We start from the raw sequence: 19,413 nt of genomic DNA, 5'->3' as shown, positions 1-19,413 counted from the left end.
TGAGGGGAAGGGCATTCAGAGAATTAAGCAGAATTCTCACAATTTGGAAATGTTCAAAATTTTGCACCTGAATGGAAAATGTGAATGGTATTAAGTTCATGCCAACAGGAAAGTAATAAGGACTGGGTACTTCCCACAACCCAGTCACATTGGAAAAAAAATAAATCCATGTAGTCAAATTGCTAAGTGCTCCAAAGGTCCAGGAAACACTCCCTGTCTGGTTCTAAATCACTTATTCCTGTTAAGTCTTATTTTAAAAAATACCACAGAAAATTTCCTTTACTGACTTCCCTAGCTTTCTTTAAATCCCAACTAAAATCCTATAGTCTACAGGAAGCATTCCTTAACCTCTCAATGTCAGTGCTTTCTCTCAGTTATTCTGTATTTATGGTGTATAAAGTTTGCTTTGTCTTTATTTGTCTGAATGTTGTCTCCCACATTAGATTGTAAACTCCTTGAGGGTAGGTTATCTTTCTGCATCCCCAGCACTTAGCACAGTGTCTGGCAGAGAGTAGATACTTAATATATAATTACTGAATGAATTGATTGAATATACATACACATACATACAAGGCATAGAATACTATTTCACTTCTGATAATATCCTCTACTGAATGTTTCCTAGTACCTTGGAGTTATTTCTTTTATCCCATAATCCCACAGTGCCCAGTGGAGGGCTGGGAATGTAGAGGGTTTCAATAAAATCTTGTGAATGAATCTGACTTTCAGAAAGGAGTCTGAAGAAAGTGTTTCAGAAGTAAAACTGGCAATCAAGCCTTGTTTCCTGTTTCCTAGAAAGAATGGCTATTGCTAGAAAGCCTGGCTTGCCTAGATGTTTGAAGAAGACCTATGACAAAGATCGATTCTCTTGATCCAGTTATCTGAGCATCATCCTGTGAGTATTGCCTGAGTTACCTGTTTACAAAGCCACCTTAAAGAAGAATATTTCTATTTTGTATCTCAATGCAAATTGAAAACACAGCAACAATATTTTCTAGAGAGCCTAATGCATCATAGCAAATCAAATCTGATTAGCCAATCCTTCACCATATATATTTGAAGAAAAGCTGTATTCCTTTCAGCATCTATTTTCTCTGGAGGTCAAATTCCTAGATTCATGAAGAAAGTGGAACTTGATTTGACAAAAGCACAATGAAGCAATGACTTTATAAAGACTATGCATTATACATGGGAAGAGCTTGATAAATGTTTGCTAAATATGAAAGAAAACTGACCATCAATGTCACAGCCTCATGAATCTCTAATTTTTTCTATCCTTAGTCTTACAAGGTTATTTATCATCAGACTCAAAGAAGCTATTGGAGCTAATAACACTCTGAAAAGCATAAAACACTCATGTTGGCATGGAGTAAGTATCATTGCCAGCACTGACAACTATGATTTTGGCGGATTTACATGGCACAATGGATGAAGCACTGAACTTGGAGTCAGGAAGATAGGGGTTCAAATTCTACTCCGATACTGCTGGCCACAGGATCCTGGGCTAATCACTTCACATCACTCAGCCTCAGTTTCCTGATCTATAAAATGCAAATAATAAAGCTGGAGCACTTATCTCACAGGCTTTTTGTGCGGATCAGTTAAAATAATGTATGAAAAATGGTTTTGCAAAACTCAAAGTGCTATATAAATGTCAGATATTATTAAAAGCAGGATTAACAGTTTCAGCTCTCTTGACCTTCCTTTCTTGCCCAATTTCTCTCTCAGCCTAATACTGCCACATGGCAAAGAAATTCATCCAGGCTTATCTCGAAATTGACTGTGCACATATTCAGAGCCCCATCAAATAGCCTCAATTAATTTTCTTCTTACCACTTAGCGTTGGGCAATAAATCAATATTCCGTCCAAAGAAAGGCTACAAAAGAATCAGAAAAGACTTTGCCCCTAAAGTGAAGGCATTGAGGGAATCCCATCAGAGCCACAATCATGAATTGTACCTCATGGAAAATCCTTGATGTAATTGTAAAGATGTCTCCTCGATGTGCATGCATGTTGTAGCTACCAAGATATCAAATGGTTTCTTTGTCTTTTTTTTCCAGTCACTCTCACCAAATAGGTTTGAAAACACCACACTTCTAAGACGTTTGAGCCTACATCAGATTGTGACATTGTCATAGCTCTGAAGGCTGCCTGGAAGCTCAAGGTTGTCCGTCGTACCTATAACACTTTCTTCCATCACCTCCCTGAAATTACGCATTCACAAGTTTTTACTGAGCCCTTGCCATGTCCCCAGCCCTCTACTGGGCACTCTGGGGATTATGGGGTAGAAGAAATGGTTCCAAGGCAATGGAAAACATTCACTAGAACCTGTACAACATCATTCAATAGAACTTATACAACAATGTTGTGCTTTAAAGGAGTTACTGAGTGGGGCTACACATTTATTCTGGTAGTGATACTGTTACACAAAAAATTTTTAGAAATCTTAGTTTAGAAGGACTTTTGCATTCAGTTTACAAGCTTTACAAAAAAAGTTTCATTCTCTTGCAGCTACTCCTAGTTGTGTGAAAGATATGGCTTTACCCAGCTTCATCACTCACCATAGTCCCTGCATTCTATTGCGAATGGTTTTCATCTGTTTCCAAAAGTCAGATCCACTTTCAGGAGAGGGAGTTTTTCAGACACTGAGGATTTGCAAAAGAATGTTTTGCAAATCCAGATAGTTCATCCCCAGAGAGGGGCATACAGATGGTTTGAGCAACATTAGCAGAGCCATAAGTAGGGCAGGGCAATTAGGTCTTTGACCAAGAGTGACAAAATCTGGGGAGTGGGTGCTTTGTTCTTGGGACAAGTCAGCGATCTCCATTATGTAACTTCTAATACTTCATCTGTGCAATGCAAGCCTTCTACATCATGTAGGCCCTAGTTGTCACTCCAAAAGAAATACTACCAGAGATCTTTTACCTCTATCCATACCTTTCCAGTAAGCCTAGAGAGAGCATGAACTGGACTCCATAGAGCAGTGTTTCCAAACTCAAATAGAAATGAGGGCTACTAACCCATAGATGAGTATCCTTGCAGGTCACATATTAATTTAGCTTTAAAATGTAATGCTATCTGTTTTACTGTATTTTGGTTTATTTTGTTAAATATTTCCCAACTATATTTTGATCTGGTTCAGCCTTACTCAGGAGTGCTTTGGCTCTGATTGTGTGTTTGACACCTCTGCTATAGCGAACAGGATGATGCTGCTACTGGTGTGACTGCACCTAATTCAGTCCCATCGTCTGGTCCCTGTCATCCTACTGTTCTCTGCCCTGCCCTGCCTTCCATGGATTATCATTTGCACCACCATGACCATAGGGTTGTCCTCTTCACTGCTGATATATCTCCCCCATAACTGTTTTTGCCTTAGATGAAATAATTCGATCAATTAACTGAAGATACAAAGAGTGCAAACAAACAAACAAACAAAAAACAGTCTTTGCCCTCAAGGAGCTAAATGTCTAATGGGGGACGTGACAAACAAATGAATATATGGAAACAGTATCTATGCAGCACACCTAGGAAACAGAAGGAAGTCAATATAACTAAGAGGAGCGGGGGAAGGCTTCCAGAAAAAGATGGGAGTTTAGTTTGGTCACATCTCTGAGTGAGGAGTCCTTATGACATAAGGGATAGGAGAGTTAACTTGATTGTCAAGAAAGCCCAGATTCAAATCCTGTTTCACACTTTTACTAGCTGTAGGACCCTGGGAAAATCATTTAACCACTCTGAGGCTCGGTTTTCTCATCTGTAAAATGAAGGTAGTAATAGCACCATTCTAAAATGTAAAATGCTGTGTAAACCTTAGAACATTTTATAAAGGCGAGTTAAATGGCACCTGATGTTGGAACACATGCTCAGTCTCCCAAAGGGAATACTTTGAAGGACAACACTAATTTGGCTAGATAAGTTCTTGTCTCTTTACTAAAGACTCAGTCACACTGCTCCATAGTCTAATCTCTAACTGTTCCAGGATAAATCAAACACTCCAGGCTGAGAAAACAGTGGATCCAAGAGAAACTGAGGGAAACAGTTACAATAGAAAAAAATAATTCCAGTCAGTTGATAATGGGGGCCAAACTTCTCAGATAACTTGCAAAGGAAAGTTCAGCTTGGACTAAAAGGGAAATGAGGTGGATCACGGGGTCACAGTCAAGGAGCAGAAAGTGGTTTGAGAAAGCCAGACAAAGGAACTCACTGTTCAAGTGGACAAGCGCGATGCCTTTGGAAGAGAGGGGAGGATAGAGAGGTGCAGATGGATACAGAGAGGAGGTATATGAAGGGAGAGAGGTAGGGAGAGAGGGAGGGGGGAAGAGAAGGGGGGAAGGGAGAGGGAGAGGAAGAATGAATTTGTATGTGTTGGGGTGAAGGGTGGAGAGGAGAAAGGTAGAGAGAGTTAACGTGCCTCTAACATCAAAAAATGTTGCTTTGTGTGAAGCCAAATCATTCTCAGGCCATCATTAGTTTCTATGCTCATACTTCCCTGTTGTTTCTCTGGCCAGCTCTTTGGGGATCCAAACCCATTACTCCCACAATCACACGTATTTTTTTCTACTTAGCCCATGGATTTCCGCCTTTTATCTATGTACTAAATTAACATGAGGCAGGAAAGAAAGAAGGCCAACATAATATAATTTATATTAAATATAATTAATTAATAAATACAATCATTCTCACATGATATAGGTATTATAAAATTTTAATAGTTGCATTAAATATCGAAGCTAATTATACTATTATTAATAGAAATAGTTGACATTGCAATTACACCTTAAAGTTCACAAAGTACTCTAAGTGTGTTACTTCAGAACAGCTCTGTGAGATGGGGTATCAATGGGAAGGAGTAAGGTATAGTGGATAAGCTACTGGACTTAGGGTCAGGAAGGCCTGAGCTCAAATACCAGTCCTAACACTTACAAGATGCATGACCATAGCACAGTCACCTGGAGGTAGCTAGGTACAGCAGAGTATTGGGCTTGGAGTTAAAAAGAAATGAGTTCAAATCCTCCCTCAATTATTTGTGTGGCCCTAGGTAAGTCACTTAACTCTGTCTGTCTCAGTTTCCTCATCCATCAAGTGGGGATAATAATAGCACTTACTTCCCAGGGTTGTTGTAAGGATAAAATAAGATAGTACCTTCACAGCACATATAAAAGCTAAATATTATTATTGTTATCATCATCATCATCATCACTTAATTACTCCTAGCCTCAGTTTTCCCATCTATAATATGGATATTAATAGTACTTAACTCACAGGGTTAGTGACACTCCAATGTGATATCGTGTGTAAAGCATATTAAAGAGCCACACAATGTCAGCTACGATTATTTCCCCCATTTTAGAAATGAGAAGACTGAGGCATAGAGAGGTTATAGCCAAACTACTAGCAATTCTCAGAGGTGGATCTTAAACCAGGTTTTTCCTAACTGTGTATTCCTTTCTGTTAACCATCAAGCTTCTATAATGACCTCTTTACCCTTCAGCTGTTGACTTCCTATCCAGCTGAAATGCTGCTACATTCTTGGAGTCTTCCCTGTTCTCCTTTATCAGTGAAGACAGTTACCCTCAGACATCACTTTGCCTTTTGTATTTTAGCTTTGCTAATATACTTGTCATGTAATAAAACATAGTTATCTGTGCAGCTTATCCCCCTGTATACTGTAAGATTCATGAGGACAGGGACAGTGTCTTCCCACTTAAACTTTATATTTTCTCCAGAGCCTAGCAAAGTTATGTGCATAATAAGCCCTTAATAAATGTTTGTTGAATAAATTAACCCACATGAAAAATACACATCCTGGATTTCGTGGAGCTTTGTACCACTGATAGCCTGCCAAACAATGGTGTTAAGACCCAGGGATGGAACTGATGAAGAGGGATGTAGTCTTTTAGCATGGGAGAAAGGAATTTCTAAGGAAGGACAGAAAGGACAAAAAGAAGAAGAAGACACCAAAGTCAAACTTCTCCCCCACATCAGAAATGTGCCATTGGGGAGTTCCAGCTCTATCAATGTCTTCCCTTGTGGGGGTAAAAAGGAAATCATGCTAATGATAATCAGAGACATAGACCCAAGCTCATTGGCATTTCATCTGCCTAAAGAGCACTATCAAACCTTTTTTCTGCCTTCCCACTGCAGCATGGGTTGTCAGTGAGCCTCCAGAAGCTGAGTCATGTTACTGCAAGGATATCAATCTTAACTTACTTTAGAATCACACAGCCTGTACCAGCAGGTGGAGCCGTCCAGAAAACCTGAATTCGTGTCCTCCTCCGTGGTGTGCTTTCTGTGACAGCCACGGGGCAGTTACTCATGAATTGTGTTTCTTCTTCATCTATGATCTGGAGGAAAGAAATGGAAATATATACTTATAAAAATCTAGGCTCACACTGGGTGATTTTCAAGTTTCTACTTTCAAGGATCAAGTCATCAGTATATAGCATCAGTATTTTCAATCAATTTATAAAAGTTTTCCATGATTATAAGATCACAGAATATAGAATGGAAAGGAACTTTCAAGTCAAAACTGAAACTAGGGTAGGGAAACTGAGGCTTTTCCTTGGGTTGCTGACATAGGGGTGGGTTGTTTCTTCCTCTACCAATTCTCTGAACTACCTCAACACTGCTCAATATATATATGACCTTATATATCGGTCATATAGAAGGACTGACTGTCTTCTCTCACCATGGTCTGTCTCTCTTTTTTTCACCTCTTTCTGAGACTTAGAGAATCAGGGGTCAACCGTATTGCTAGGGTGGGGTTGAAGTTTCTTGAGGCTTGGGTTACCCTTCTTCCAATATTTCTGTACCCAACAGAGATGAATGATCTATGCAAGCACCATCCAATTCCAGAATTCCTAGTTGTAGCTCCTCTTAGAGATATAATTAAACCTTCTCATTTTACAAATGAGGAAACTGCCACCTAGAGTTAAAGAAATTTGCTATATGTCACATAGGAAGTAAGTATCAGAACCAAATTCAACAAAATTTTGGAGGAAAATTCTCCTGTGGATTAAGAATTTCTATTTTCCAAAAGTCTCCATTCTCATTGAAAAGTCTCCCTTCTCATGGAGGAATCTGTGAAATCTCATTCGTGTGGGTACTCCCCTCATGATACAACCCTTCTCATTACCTTTTTCATCTTCCATGACTCTTGTCAATGTATTCCCAGGAATGCTCTACAGGGGACACCACTCAAGATGCTATGGGTTTTCCCCTAAATCTCCTACCAAGAAAGTACACTCACTCTTGCCACATGGCCAGCCCACCTTCTTTTCCAACAATATAACTAATTCCCTGCTGATATCCTTTACACTGTTTCCTTTGCATAATTCTTCACTGGTGATGTGATACAGTTTGCTCATATCTAATATATGCCTCTCCCTTGCCCTTTGGGTGACCTTCAACTTTGATTCTTTGGAGACCACAGCCACATAGCATCCTTACTGTTAATGCCTCTTATTTTACATAGTTTCTACTTCCAAAATTTCCTTTCTCTTTAAATATTGCTATTCCCCCAGCTTTCTCTAATGCTCCAGAGCTTACAATACTGAATTGGTTGCAGGCAAAAATCTGGAGTTCCCGGCTTGATATTCCTTCTACTATGGTCCCCCTGTTTCCCAGTACCCCAAAGACTGTGAGCCCCTGAATCTCAATCAGAGTCCAAATCTCTGACCTCATCCAATAATACTATGCATCAGTGCTGAATCAATCTGTGTCTCCTACTTTATATGGCAGCTGCCTCAACTCCTAAAATCTAGTCTGGAAGTCTGCTTCTAGTAACAATGGCTGCTGGAGGAAGTGGATGCATCTTATCAACTAACATCATGGAGGTCCAGGCTCCCAAATGCTTAGATGGCAGTACTTAGCCCTAATTTATCGCTTCACACCACAGCTAGAAGAGCTTCTCTTTGGCCTTAATGTGCTATTCTCTATTTCTAATTGACACAAGATGGAAAGATAATGGTGTGTGTCCAGTTCCTTTTAGTCCTATGATTATTTTTCACCTCATTCAAGAAGGATTGACTGACTTAAATTTGGGAATTCAACAGAAGGACTGTATCTACTTTGTTGGTGGATGTGTGGGTGAATGGGAGAAACTAGTAATGATTCAACTAGGGAAGCAGCACTGGAGCTGGGCCTTGGGGGATTGCCAGGCTTTTGATAGGATGGCAGAGACTGGCCTTTCAGTTTGAGTGAATTATGGATAGGCAAAAGCACAAAGTTGCAAAAGTGTGGAGATATATTTGCACAAGAGTGAATAATCCACTTTGGCTAGAGCATAGAGGGGGAGAGCTTCAACAAAACTACAAGCTCTTCAACGTGAATATTTTTATAGCTAATCCATGCCTTTCATCTTGTGTAATTTGGATCCATATTCTTTCAAGGGCATCCATCAATTATGGGAATCTTCTTCTGAATCTTTTTACGTTTCATGGATAAATACATATAAAACACTGAAAATGAATGTAGTAGTCATCAGTCTCTCCATATGCCTAATACAATGTCTCTTTTCAATCATATGTTTCCTCTGATATGTTAAGAAATAAAACTAGAAAATTAGGTTTATCTATATAGTGGGGGATTATGATTGCCAGGCTAATGAATGTAGACTTTATTTAGTAGGAAATAGAGAACTTGTAAAGAGTGTTGGGCAAGGGAAAGAGGTGATCTTCAGAAAATGAATCTGGCAACAGTGGCTAGAATTTATTGAAGGAGAGAAACTATTTCTGGGAAAACATTGGCTGTTGGTTATGTTGGCTTCCTGGGGCCAGGTTTGCAAATCAAGCTCCCATAAAACCTCTTAATACCTTCTAAAACAGTTTAACAATGCAAGCAGTTTTTAAGCAATTACCAATGTTTTTTCTCCTCTCTCATGTCTCACACCATACCTACAGATATAGACATCAATGTGGACAGAGGGTGAGAGATAGCTATTTTTGCAACAACAACAAAAAAGTAGAATTACCAGTGAATGGAAAGCCAAAACAAATTCAAGATATTAAAAAGACCATTGCTAGGTTATGGCTTCAGGATATATAGCCTGTCTGGCTACTGTCAATATAGCTATAAATCAGTATCATAAGATTAAGTTAACCTTGACAATTGTAGCTTGAAAAAAAATGTGCATCACTTAACAACGAACAGTACACATATTCTGTCTTTTCTGTTAGAAGGCTGGGGTGGGGGAAGCTGGGGAGAAAGAAAACATAAAATGGTAGGGAAAGGATGTTGATAGGCAACAGCTCGTAAATGTGTCTGCCTTGAAACTTGGAAAGTTAGCATTCTATACCTAGGCAGGTTGGGAATGACACCAAATTCAGAGAACAGCCCTATCCCACAACTCCAGATGGTCATAACACAAAAGCGAAGAGTGTTTCATATTGATCAGGTGTTTTTCCTAAGGATGTAGTCGTTTCACTTCAGAATCAGAGAACATTACGCTCTAAGGGACCTTATCAATCATGTAACCCAACCCCACCTTGATTTTTTCAAATAAGACCCAGATGGGAAATAAATAAAATGTTCTAGAATTTAGAACTGGGAGGGACCTTATAAACCAACTGGCCCAAATGCTTTATATCAATGAACAAGCATGTATTAAATGGTTACTAAGTGCCTGGCACTATTATTACCTCTGGGGCTGCAAAGAAAAAAAGCAAAAAAAAAAAGAAGTCCCTTTCTTCAAGGAACTTCCATCCTAATGGAGGGGAAAACATATATGTATACCATATATACTTATATGTACAGATATGTATTTATATGTATATATGTTGCCTCCCTCATTATATTTGCTATATACATATTGTGTGAGTGTGTGTCTGTAGGGAGGGAAGGGAAGGGAAAAAAAGAACATCTTAGAGGGAAGGGACAAGTGGATGGTGGGTGTGGGGAGGATGAGGAAAGGCTCCTGTGGAAGGTGATGTTTAAAATGAATCTTGAAGGAATCTAGAGATTCTAAGAAGCTGAAGGGAAGAGAGAGAACCTTTAAGGCACTGAGACAGTCAGTGCAGAGAGAAATATGTGTGATGAATGGCGAATAAGTCAATTTGACTTGACTGTAAAGTATGTGGAGAGAAGTAATGAGTATGCAGACTGGAAGTCCAATCCCTTCCAAAATGGCTGTGTAAGTGGAATGCAGTTTGACCATCTCCTTAGTACCTACTTTTAAACCTGAAGTAAAATACACACACACACACACACACACACACACACACACACACACACACACACACACATATATACATGTGTATATCTCCCACCCTAGCACTTCACAAAAAGTGACACAAAAGGCCATTGCTAGTGGGATAAGAGGTCCTTCCAGCAAAAGGAGGACAAGCCTGACTATAGATGAGATATCTGTAACCTGCAAGACTATATTCAGAGGCAGTAAGAGTGGAGGGAACACTGAAAAATCCCCAGGGTGGTCATAAGTCCGTAGGACAAAAGCCCCAGAAAGCAGTAGTGGATAACTATGAGTACCAGCAGGAGCAGCATCACAATACTCTAACCTGGAGCCCAAGGGGCAAGTAGATCCCTAACACTCTATCCTGAGACATTAGACAGAGTCCTGAATGTCTAGCACCTTAAAGATAAAAAGGGTGCCTAATAGTGGAGATCAAACCAAGAACCAGTGGGACCCAGAAGAAAACCAAGCAGGATGAGCACCCTCACTCAATGAGGAGTGAGAGGAACCTGGCCTCCTGGCACAAAGCCCCAGTTCAGGAATTGAAGCTGGGAAGATAAGTAAACCAAAGAAAACATCAATCATTAATATATTTTTTAAATCTAGCCACATAACAACATTGGGAAAAAATTTAAAAGAAACTGAAAGGATGTCAAGTAGCTTTGAAGAGAAAGTGGTAAAACCTTACCCCAGAAATGGAATCCCTGAAAGCTAGAATAGACCAAATAGAAACCAACGATCCCATGAGAAGGCAAGAAATATGAGAACAAAATCAAAAGGTTAAAAAATAGAAGAAAAGTAATATATTTGACATATACAACTGACTTGAAAAAGAAATGAAAGAGAGATCATTTAAGAATCATTGGACTTTCTAAAAGCCATAAATTTAAAAATCATGAACATATTTTAATAAATAAGTGGAAATTATCCAGATCTGTTAGAATCTGGATAAAATAAATATTTTTTTTATTTAAAGAAAATAAAATAAAAATATAAAAAAATCCATGAATCACATAATGAAAAAACTCCAAAAGGAAAAGTGCCAAGAATGACATAGCCGAAATTCAGGAAAGCAAAACATATAAGCGTAAAGAATAGTTTAAGTTCTAAGAATCCTCAATCAGGATCTCACATGATCTGGGAGCTTCTACCACAAATAAGAGGATATCTTACAATACATTATTCCAATAAAATAGAAAAAATAGACTTCCAACCAAGAATCACTTACCTTGCAAAGCTGAATATAATTACAGAGGGAAAATGCACTTTTAGTGGAACATAGGACTTCCAAGCATTGCTGATAGAAAAGACCAAAGCTGAGTAGAAGTTTGAAATCAAAATGAGACAGCTTGAAAGATAAATTTATTTGAGCAATAAGAAGTAGCTATACAATGACAATGCTAACATTTTAATAGAGAAGAAGACAATTACATATCTTAATTATCTTATTTGGTATTTCTAACAATCCTGTGAACTAGATACTGTGGGAGGCATAGTAGAAAAAGCCCTGGATTTGGCGTCAAGAGGACCTGGATTCATCTCCTGTCTTTGACACAAACTTTGGCCCTGGGAAAGCAATTTAACTGCTCTAAGCTTCATTTTTCCCACTTATGAAATGGAGATTATAATAGTATTTACCTTCCTGGCTATTAAACTATTATTAAGTTAGCTATTAAACTAATATTAAGTGTCCCTTTAGCACCTTAATATTTTTCAAAGCATTAAAAAAGAGAAACTAGCCCTGGTGGTGGATCGGCTCTGCTCTGAGGGTTTTAAGAAGGGAAAGAAAAGAGAAAGTAAAAAGAGTAATATACAATTATAGAAAAGAAGAAGCAAAGGCTCTTAATATTTCTTATAATCTCAGAGAATGGGTAGCACACACATACTACTGAGCACCAGGAGAAGCTCACTCGTATCTGAAATATACAAAATATCTCTTCACTCTAAGTGCCATCTCCTTTGGCAGCTTCATTCATTCTTAGTTTTAAATATTAACTTAATAAACATGAATGAAACATCTCTAGCTATAAGTTCTCTTTTGAGCTCCAAAGCCACATCACAAATAGACTCTAGGAAATTTTCAAGTGGTTATGTCACCAGCACCTCAAACTCATATACAAAACCAAGTTTTTCTCCATAAATCTACTTCTCCTTCTTACATCACTGTTTCCATAACTGTTTCTCATATTCAAAACATTGGTATTCTCCTTAACTCATTCTTATGCCTTACCTCTGCCAGCCAATCAGTTAACAAGTCCTGTCCCAGAATCACAAAATTTCACATTTAGAAGAGACCTCAAAAGTCATCTAGAATACCCTATACCTAAAAAGAAATCCCCAATACAATACACTATGTAAGTGAAAATTCAACCCTCTTTTGATGACTTCCAATAAGGGGTGGGGGAGAGATGACTCACTTCTTCAATGATGCAGCTCATTCCCACTTCTAGAGATCTCTGATTATTCTTCTTTACACAAAGTTCAACTTCAACTCCTTGCAACCTCCACCTATTCTTCCTGGTTTTGCCTTGTTACCAAGCAAAATAAGTCTTGTCCCCTCTTACACATGACAGGTCTTCAAATACTTGAAGAGAAAAATCACTCCCTCCCCCAAGCAGGTGTTTTTCTCTTTTCCAGTCTAAACACTTCCAATTTCTTCAAGTATCTTCAGTTTTCTCTAGATATGTAACATTTGTACAGTTTTTCAATGTTGTTTCCCTCCTTGACTGTGTGCTCCTTGAGAGCAGGGCCCATTTTCTTTTATCTTTATACCTCCAGCACTCAGTACAATGTCTGGTACATGGTACGTACTTAAAAAAGGCTGGTTGATTTAATGATCTTATGAATGTTATGACCTTGCAATCCTTCACCATTCTGGTTGTTCTCTTCTAAATGTTCTCCAGACTGTCAATATCCAAAAATGTGTTGTCCCCAAACTGAACAAAAAGTCCAACAGATATGGTCTGAGCAGGACAGAACAGAACAGGATTTTCATCTACTTATTCTTGGAAATTAAGCCTCTCAGTGTAGACCAAGATCACACTGACTTTTTTTAAATTTAGTAGAATGCTACTGATATATATTGCCCTTACTTTTGTATAAAACAAAACAAACCAGAATTTTTTTTAAAAAATGAACTACTACTTTATAGCCATGTTTCCCTTCTATATTTAATTTTATTAACCCAAGTGTAATATATTCCATTTGTCCCCAATTAAATTGTTTCTTATTCAATTCAGTCCAAATTTCTAACCTATTATGATCTTTTTGGAGCCTGTCATCCAGCACCTTAGTTATGCCTCCTAAGTTAGCTAACATCTAGATAAAGTTTACCAGCAGCACTCCTCTTATCAAAAGGTCTAATAAACCTGTTACAAAAGGAAATAAGGTTAATCTGATATGAACTGTTCTTGATCCTTTCTGTTTATTTTTTCATTGATGTCAGAGTAATTTTATACCAACGTCATCTGTACTGGATTGTGCATTGTTACATTTTATTTCACTTATGCAAGTTAATATAATTCAATAGAAAGACTTAATGACAATTATGTGTTGTCTCTACAAGCCCCATTTTATAACGCATATGTGTGGTCTAGGAATTAGAGGGGGGATCCTAACGAGCTCTTAGGTTTTCTATTAGCATATTGCTAAATGAGGTTTATCAGATTATCTAATTCAATTCAATTCAGTAAATCTTTATTAAATTTCTGCTAAATCCAAAGATCTCGGCTAGGCTTTGGGAATACAAAGATAAATACAAAACAGACCCAGCTTTCAGGGACATCATAATATAAAAAGGAGCAAAATACATGCACATAAATACTTAAGAAATGAGAGAATGGGGTGAGGATAACCTTCATTGAGGAAGCGGCAACTGACTCTAGAAAGGAGGAAGACAGATGATATCTCTAGATAGTGAACTGATGAAGAGGAGAGGGGGGATGGTCCATTCTATAAGTCTTAGAAGGTTTAGGGAGTAGTGTGAACAAGGGCACAGAGATAGGAGAATACTGGATACAGAGACAGGATACAGAGTAGTCCAGCCTGTCTGAAAACAAAGGGGGTATGGGGAAAGCAGCAAGAGACAAGAAAAAGCAAGTTGAATGTGAGGTTTGGGAGGCCACACCTTTTTTGTTCAGCAATGTGGCACTAACAAGAGCAGCAAGGGGGTACAGTGGATAGAGTGCCAGGCCTGGAGTCAGGGAGACCCGAATTTAAATCTGATCTCAGTTACTTCCTATCTGTGTGACCCTGGACAAGTCACTTAACTCTGTTTTCCTCAATTTTCTCATCTGTATGATGATCTAGAGAAGGAATTGTCAAACCACTCCAGTATCTTTGCCAAGAAAACCTCAAATGGGATCACAAACAGTCAGACATGATTGAAATAAGCGAGCAACAACAAAAGTGGTACTAACAAAGTTTGGGAGGGGTGGTAATTAATGACATTATTTGATTGACAAATTAAGAGGGTTACTAGATGAGTAAAATAGAGGGTATGATGTGAGGAATTTAGATTTTCAGATAGGATCAGTGTTTGATCCTTTAATTCAAGGGAGGATTTTTCTAGAGGAACTGGGAAGGGACAGTGATGTAAAAAAGAAACAAGAAACAGTCATAAAACCTTTTTTTTTTAAAGATGGAATCACAGACAGAATATTACAAAAGGAGAAAGGCAAGCTAGGTGGCTACAATCATCTAGGTCAACAGAACTGAAAGTCTGAATAACAATGGTGGCTATAAAAAGGAAAGATGGATATGAAAGTGATTAGGGCAGAATAACTGACAGGATTTGTCAATTAATTGGATGTGGGAGGAAAGAGAGAGAGAGGGAAAGATCAAAGATGGCTCTGGGTTTGCAAGCCTGGGTGACTGAGGAGATAGAAGAAATTGTCTTTTATTTTCTACATAGGGTGTATGAGGTGTTCAAGGAAGACTAGCACCTCTGGTGGAAGACCTTGATGAACATTTTTCAGGTCTGCTCATCTGTCTTTGATGTCCACCTGTCACCCAACTGTCACCTATGACTCTAAGAATGTACAGTGGTCACACCCTGGTAAAATAGTCTCAGCAAATGGGCTAAACCAGTTTGAGGGTAACCAATGGACTGCAAATCCATTGGCGAGTTGGGCGTGAAGGGGTCTATCCCAAACATGTGAAGACTTCCCTCGGTGGAATGGGCAAATGAGAACAACTTATTCCAGTGGTCATGAAGGCAGCTGAAGCAGGCACTGTGAAAGACTTGGAAATTAATCAGACATTGACACTAAGAGTCATCCACTGCATCCCAGATCACCTTCATTAGTCCTGACTTTTGTCTTCCCACTGGAAGACTTCGATGACTCTAGAAAAGAGAGTGAGACTAAATGATTTTGTGCAATTCTGCCTCATTTACATCCAATATGTGACCAAGTCAAGACATCACCCTGTGGTATCACTGGTTCTCTTTGAAAATGAAGGGGAAACAACCACAACATAGGCATGATCTGGCACTGAAGGTTCATCTTGCTTCAGAGGAACAAGAAACTCACTGAAGAGCAGGTATCAGAGAGATATGTTTTAGATCAAAGAGAAGTCCTCAGGGAAAATGGAAAATATATTCCCAAATATTCTTTGTTAAAACAAAAGTATTTTTTGGAGAACTTGGGGAAGGATTTTTAAAAAACTGAACTAAAAATGAAGATAATGACTCCATCTTCAATGACTGATCATAATGTGATGAAAGGGGAATGTCACAGATGTTCTTCCTCTGATTCTTATTGATGGATGAATCAACATGATCTTCGAATCTGTCACAATGGAGGTCCCATTTTCTCTGATCCTCCATTTTAAACCTAAGCTCATTGTAGATATATCCTGGGTAAGTTCCATATACTGGTACTTCCTCACTATATTTGAACTCTTAGACTTTTATTTACTGATTCTGGGCCAAGATAATGCTGCTGATCAATCTCAAGTGATGCAATAAGATATAATGGGAGCATCAGTTGTCATGCCTATAGATTCCTAAACAGATGTTGAGAGAGTGGGAAGATTTAGAGTTTGCTGATCTTTCATGGGTATTATCTGAAGTCAAGGAGTAGCTTGTTACAGCTAGAGACAGATAGGTGGTACAGTAGATAGAACACTGATCCTAGAGTCAGGAAGAACTGGGTTCAAATCAGGCTTCAGATATTTGCTAACTGTGTGACTTTGGACAAGTCACTCAACTTATTTGACTCAGTTTCCTGAACTGTAAAATGTGGATAATAATAACAACTACTTTCTAGGGATATTGTAAGGCTTACATGAGGCAATATTTATACAGGTTTACCATAGTCCTCAGCACATAGTAGGCACTATATAAATGCTAGCTATTATTATTACCTTGGACTAAGATCTCTACTTTGAAGTGATATTCAAGAAGGAATTACAGACGCTTATTTTCTGAAGGCTAAGTTGGTTAAACCAACACTTGCCTTATTAGGAAAGCTACAGAGTGATTAATGGTATCATCATTTTCATTTCTGTTTTAAAAACAGAGAGTAAAATATATATATATACAAGAAACCGAAGAAGCAACTGTTTAAGAAAGTTAAGGAGGAGTAGCAGGTTTGGAAGGAAGGAAAGAAGTACTTAATAAGTATCTATTATGTGTCAGGCACTATGACCACTGTGAGAGGTAGATACTATTATAAGCCCCATTTTACAGTTAAGGAAACTGAGGCAGATATATGCCCAGGGTCATCCAAATAGTTTGTGTCTAAAATTAGATTTCAACTCAGGTTTCTCTGAATCCAAGTCCAATACTTTATCTATTGAGGCTAAAGATGCTAAATTAAATTTTGAACATGCTGTGCTATAGATATTAGCTCTAAGTGGTTAAATGTCTTGGTATTCCCTTTCAGTTCTACATCAGTAATCCTGTGAACTCAGAAGATTGAGACAGAGTTTTGAGCATTGTAAGTATAAATTTTATATCTAAAACCATGAAAGTGAATGAGATAGTGAAAAAAAGAGTTTCCAAGAAAGACCCTTGAGAGAAACTTACTTTAAGAGGTGGAAAAAGAATAAGAAGCCAGAAAATTCAGGCAAATTATCCCCTTAGAGGGCAGGAAGAGTCTGACTTTGAGAAGCAAAGACAGAAAAAGAAGAGAAATGGAGATGAAAAGGGATAGGATTTTGAGACCTTTTAATCTGGGTACTACTTGTCTCAAAGCTTTCAATTTCTTTTTCACGGTACTCCACTTCATGCCAATTAAAAAATAGCTATGTCAGTTTATTTCTTTATTTTGGCTTGAAATGCCAGTTACGTCCACAAAGACGGGAGCCACTGTTCTCTAGACATTCTGCTAGAAGGAAACAATAGTGCAGGATAGCTTTCAAAAGGAGAGGCACAATATAAAAATAAAAGCATCTGCCTTGAACAACAGCAAGAGTGGAAGGAAGGATTCCCATTTCAACCAGAAAGAAAAATTCCAGTCAGAATAATTGTGACTTGTTTTAAGGATAAACTCAGAAAACACAACTCTGGCTTGATAGCCCTTGGGGACTGTGTCTCCTTTGATCAACTCCAATACCATTTTTACTGTTTGCTTTCTAATCCTCAACCTGGGGGGCCAGTCTTGAGGTAGCATAGACAGAGCATGTACTCAAAAGACCAGGGGTCCATTTCTGGCTCTGCTGCTTACGAGTTGTGGGATTGTGGCAGCATTATTTAACTTCTTTGACTCTCAAATTCTTCAATTATAAAATAGATATCAGAAGAATGGATATCAGAAATGGGTATCAGATTTCATTACCAACTTCACAGGATTAGAAATGGAAACTCAATCTATAAATATGTCGGAGGTAGTCCTCTAATGCTGGCACCTCTTACTTTAGGTTTGGTGTTGTCAAAAAATGAAGTACTCCTCAAGTCATTGAGCATTTAACACAAGGATGTTTACTTTGCCCTAACACAGTAAGGACACCTAACAAGGGTACATCGGCCCTTAGTTGTTTCATCAGGTCCATACAGAAATGGATCTGGTCAGTGAGGCAGGGGAAAGTGACTCAGATGTGTATCAGAAATTCATCAAGTCTGAGGTACCTAGGTCCTACTTGGTTGGGACTTGTTATGCCCTTAGATGACCAGGAAGCTATATCACAGAAGGTGGGGGCCAGGCAAGTCCTGGGAGCAGCTTTGTTCTAAGCCTACCTCAAGTGAACTGGGAGAAAGGGAGAGGTGAAGACAGCTGCCTCGAGAAAATCTGGCCAATCAGGTTCCTAAGTCAGCTTTTATTTCTTTTAGGTAAAACTTCCCCAAGTTGTAGACGGGAGGAAAGAAGGCATATTAGGGAAATGTCCTATATACAAAATATAAACTGTTGTTATTTTTTTTTAACTAGACCTATGAGTTCATTGTAATAGGGAACTCTCAAAGAGGAAATAACTTCTACCAATGTCGATTCTGTACCTCATCTACAACTGTCTTAAGAATTGCCTGAGACACTGAGAAGCCAAGTGACTTGAACAGCATCACACAACTAATATGTGTCACAAGTGGGATTTGAACCCAAGTTTTCCTGATTCTGAGGTCAGTTCCCTATCCATTTATTCCATGATACCCTTCAAACTATCAGTATTATTATTCAATACTTCAAAAAAAGAAGCACGGTATAAGGAATAGAGAATTTGTCTGGGTTCATACCCTACCTCTGATGTTCCATACCTCTATAATGGATGTACTCAGTGCTATGGGCAGCTCACTAAGACAATGTTGAAGACAAGGTGCTGGCCTGCAGTGGCGGAAGGAGTCTGCCAATGAAATTCCAGATCTAGTCTCTATTCCCAACATCAAATAAGTGTAAATAGGCTCAAAGTGAACCTAGAATGGCTCTATTTTGAGTTGAATGAAGAAGTTTTGGGGGTCTGCGACCCTGAGAATGCCAAAGGGTCACCTAGAAAGAATTACACACTCAAGCCTTCTTCTAGTCAAGTGGCAAAAAGTTTATTATGACACGTTAGCGAAAGTGAGCATGGGTCCTTAAGGGAACTTGCCAGAGACTGAAGATGGTGCTAGGGTTTATGTGGAAAAGGGGCATGGGAAATGAATGCCAGGAATACTGATTAGGTAATCTTAAGGGTCCGGGTGTCTTTGGGAATTATGGATGGCAAAGTGTAGAGAGTATGCCAGATACTGAGAGGGTTGTCAGAGGCATGAATCTTGCCAAGAGGGAGAGAGTCCTTTGGTCAGTCAGGA

At 38.6% G+C, this 19,413-nt stretch overlaps 1 protein-coding gene across 1 annotated transcript in view; it reads right to left on the bottom strand.

Annotated features, from left to right (window-relative positions):
- SPON1 (spondin 1) overlaps positions 1-19,413 on the bottom strand; it is a 397,925-nt gene that overhangs the window by 270,495 nt on the left and 108,017 nt on the right. Inside the window, exon 3 of the mRNA XM_072619685.1 lies at positions 6,212-6,345. Coding sequence (XP_072475786.1) covers positions 6,212-6,345 — 134 coding nt within the window. The remainder of the gene's footprint in view (positions 1-6,211; positions 6,346-19,413) is intronic.

This window comes from Notamacropus eugenii, chromosome 6 (genome assembly GCF_028372415.1).
Source record: "Notamacropus eugenii isolate mMacEug1 chromosome 6, mMacEug1.pri_v2, whole genome shotgun sequence".
In the NCBI taxonomy this organism is placed as follows: Eukaryota; Metazoa; Chordata; class Mammalia; order Diprotodontia; family Macropodidae; genus Notamacropus; species Notamacropus eugenii.
Note: the sequence above shows the minus strand (reverse complement) of the source record. Positions and strands in the feature narration are given on the sequence as shown.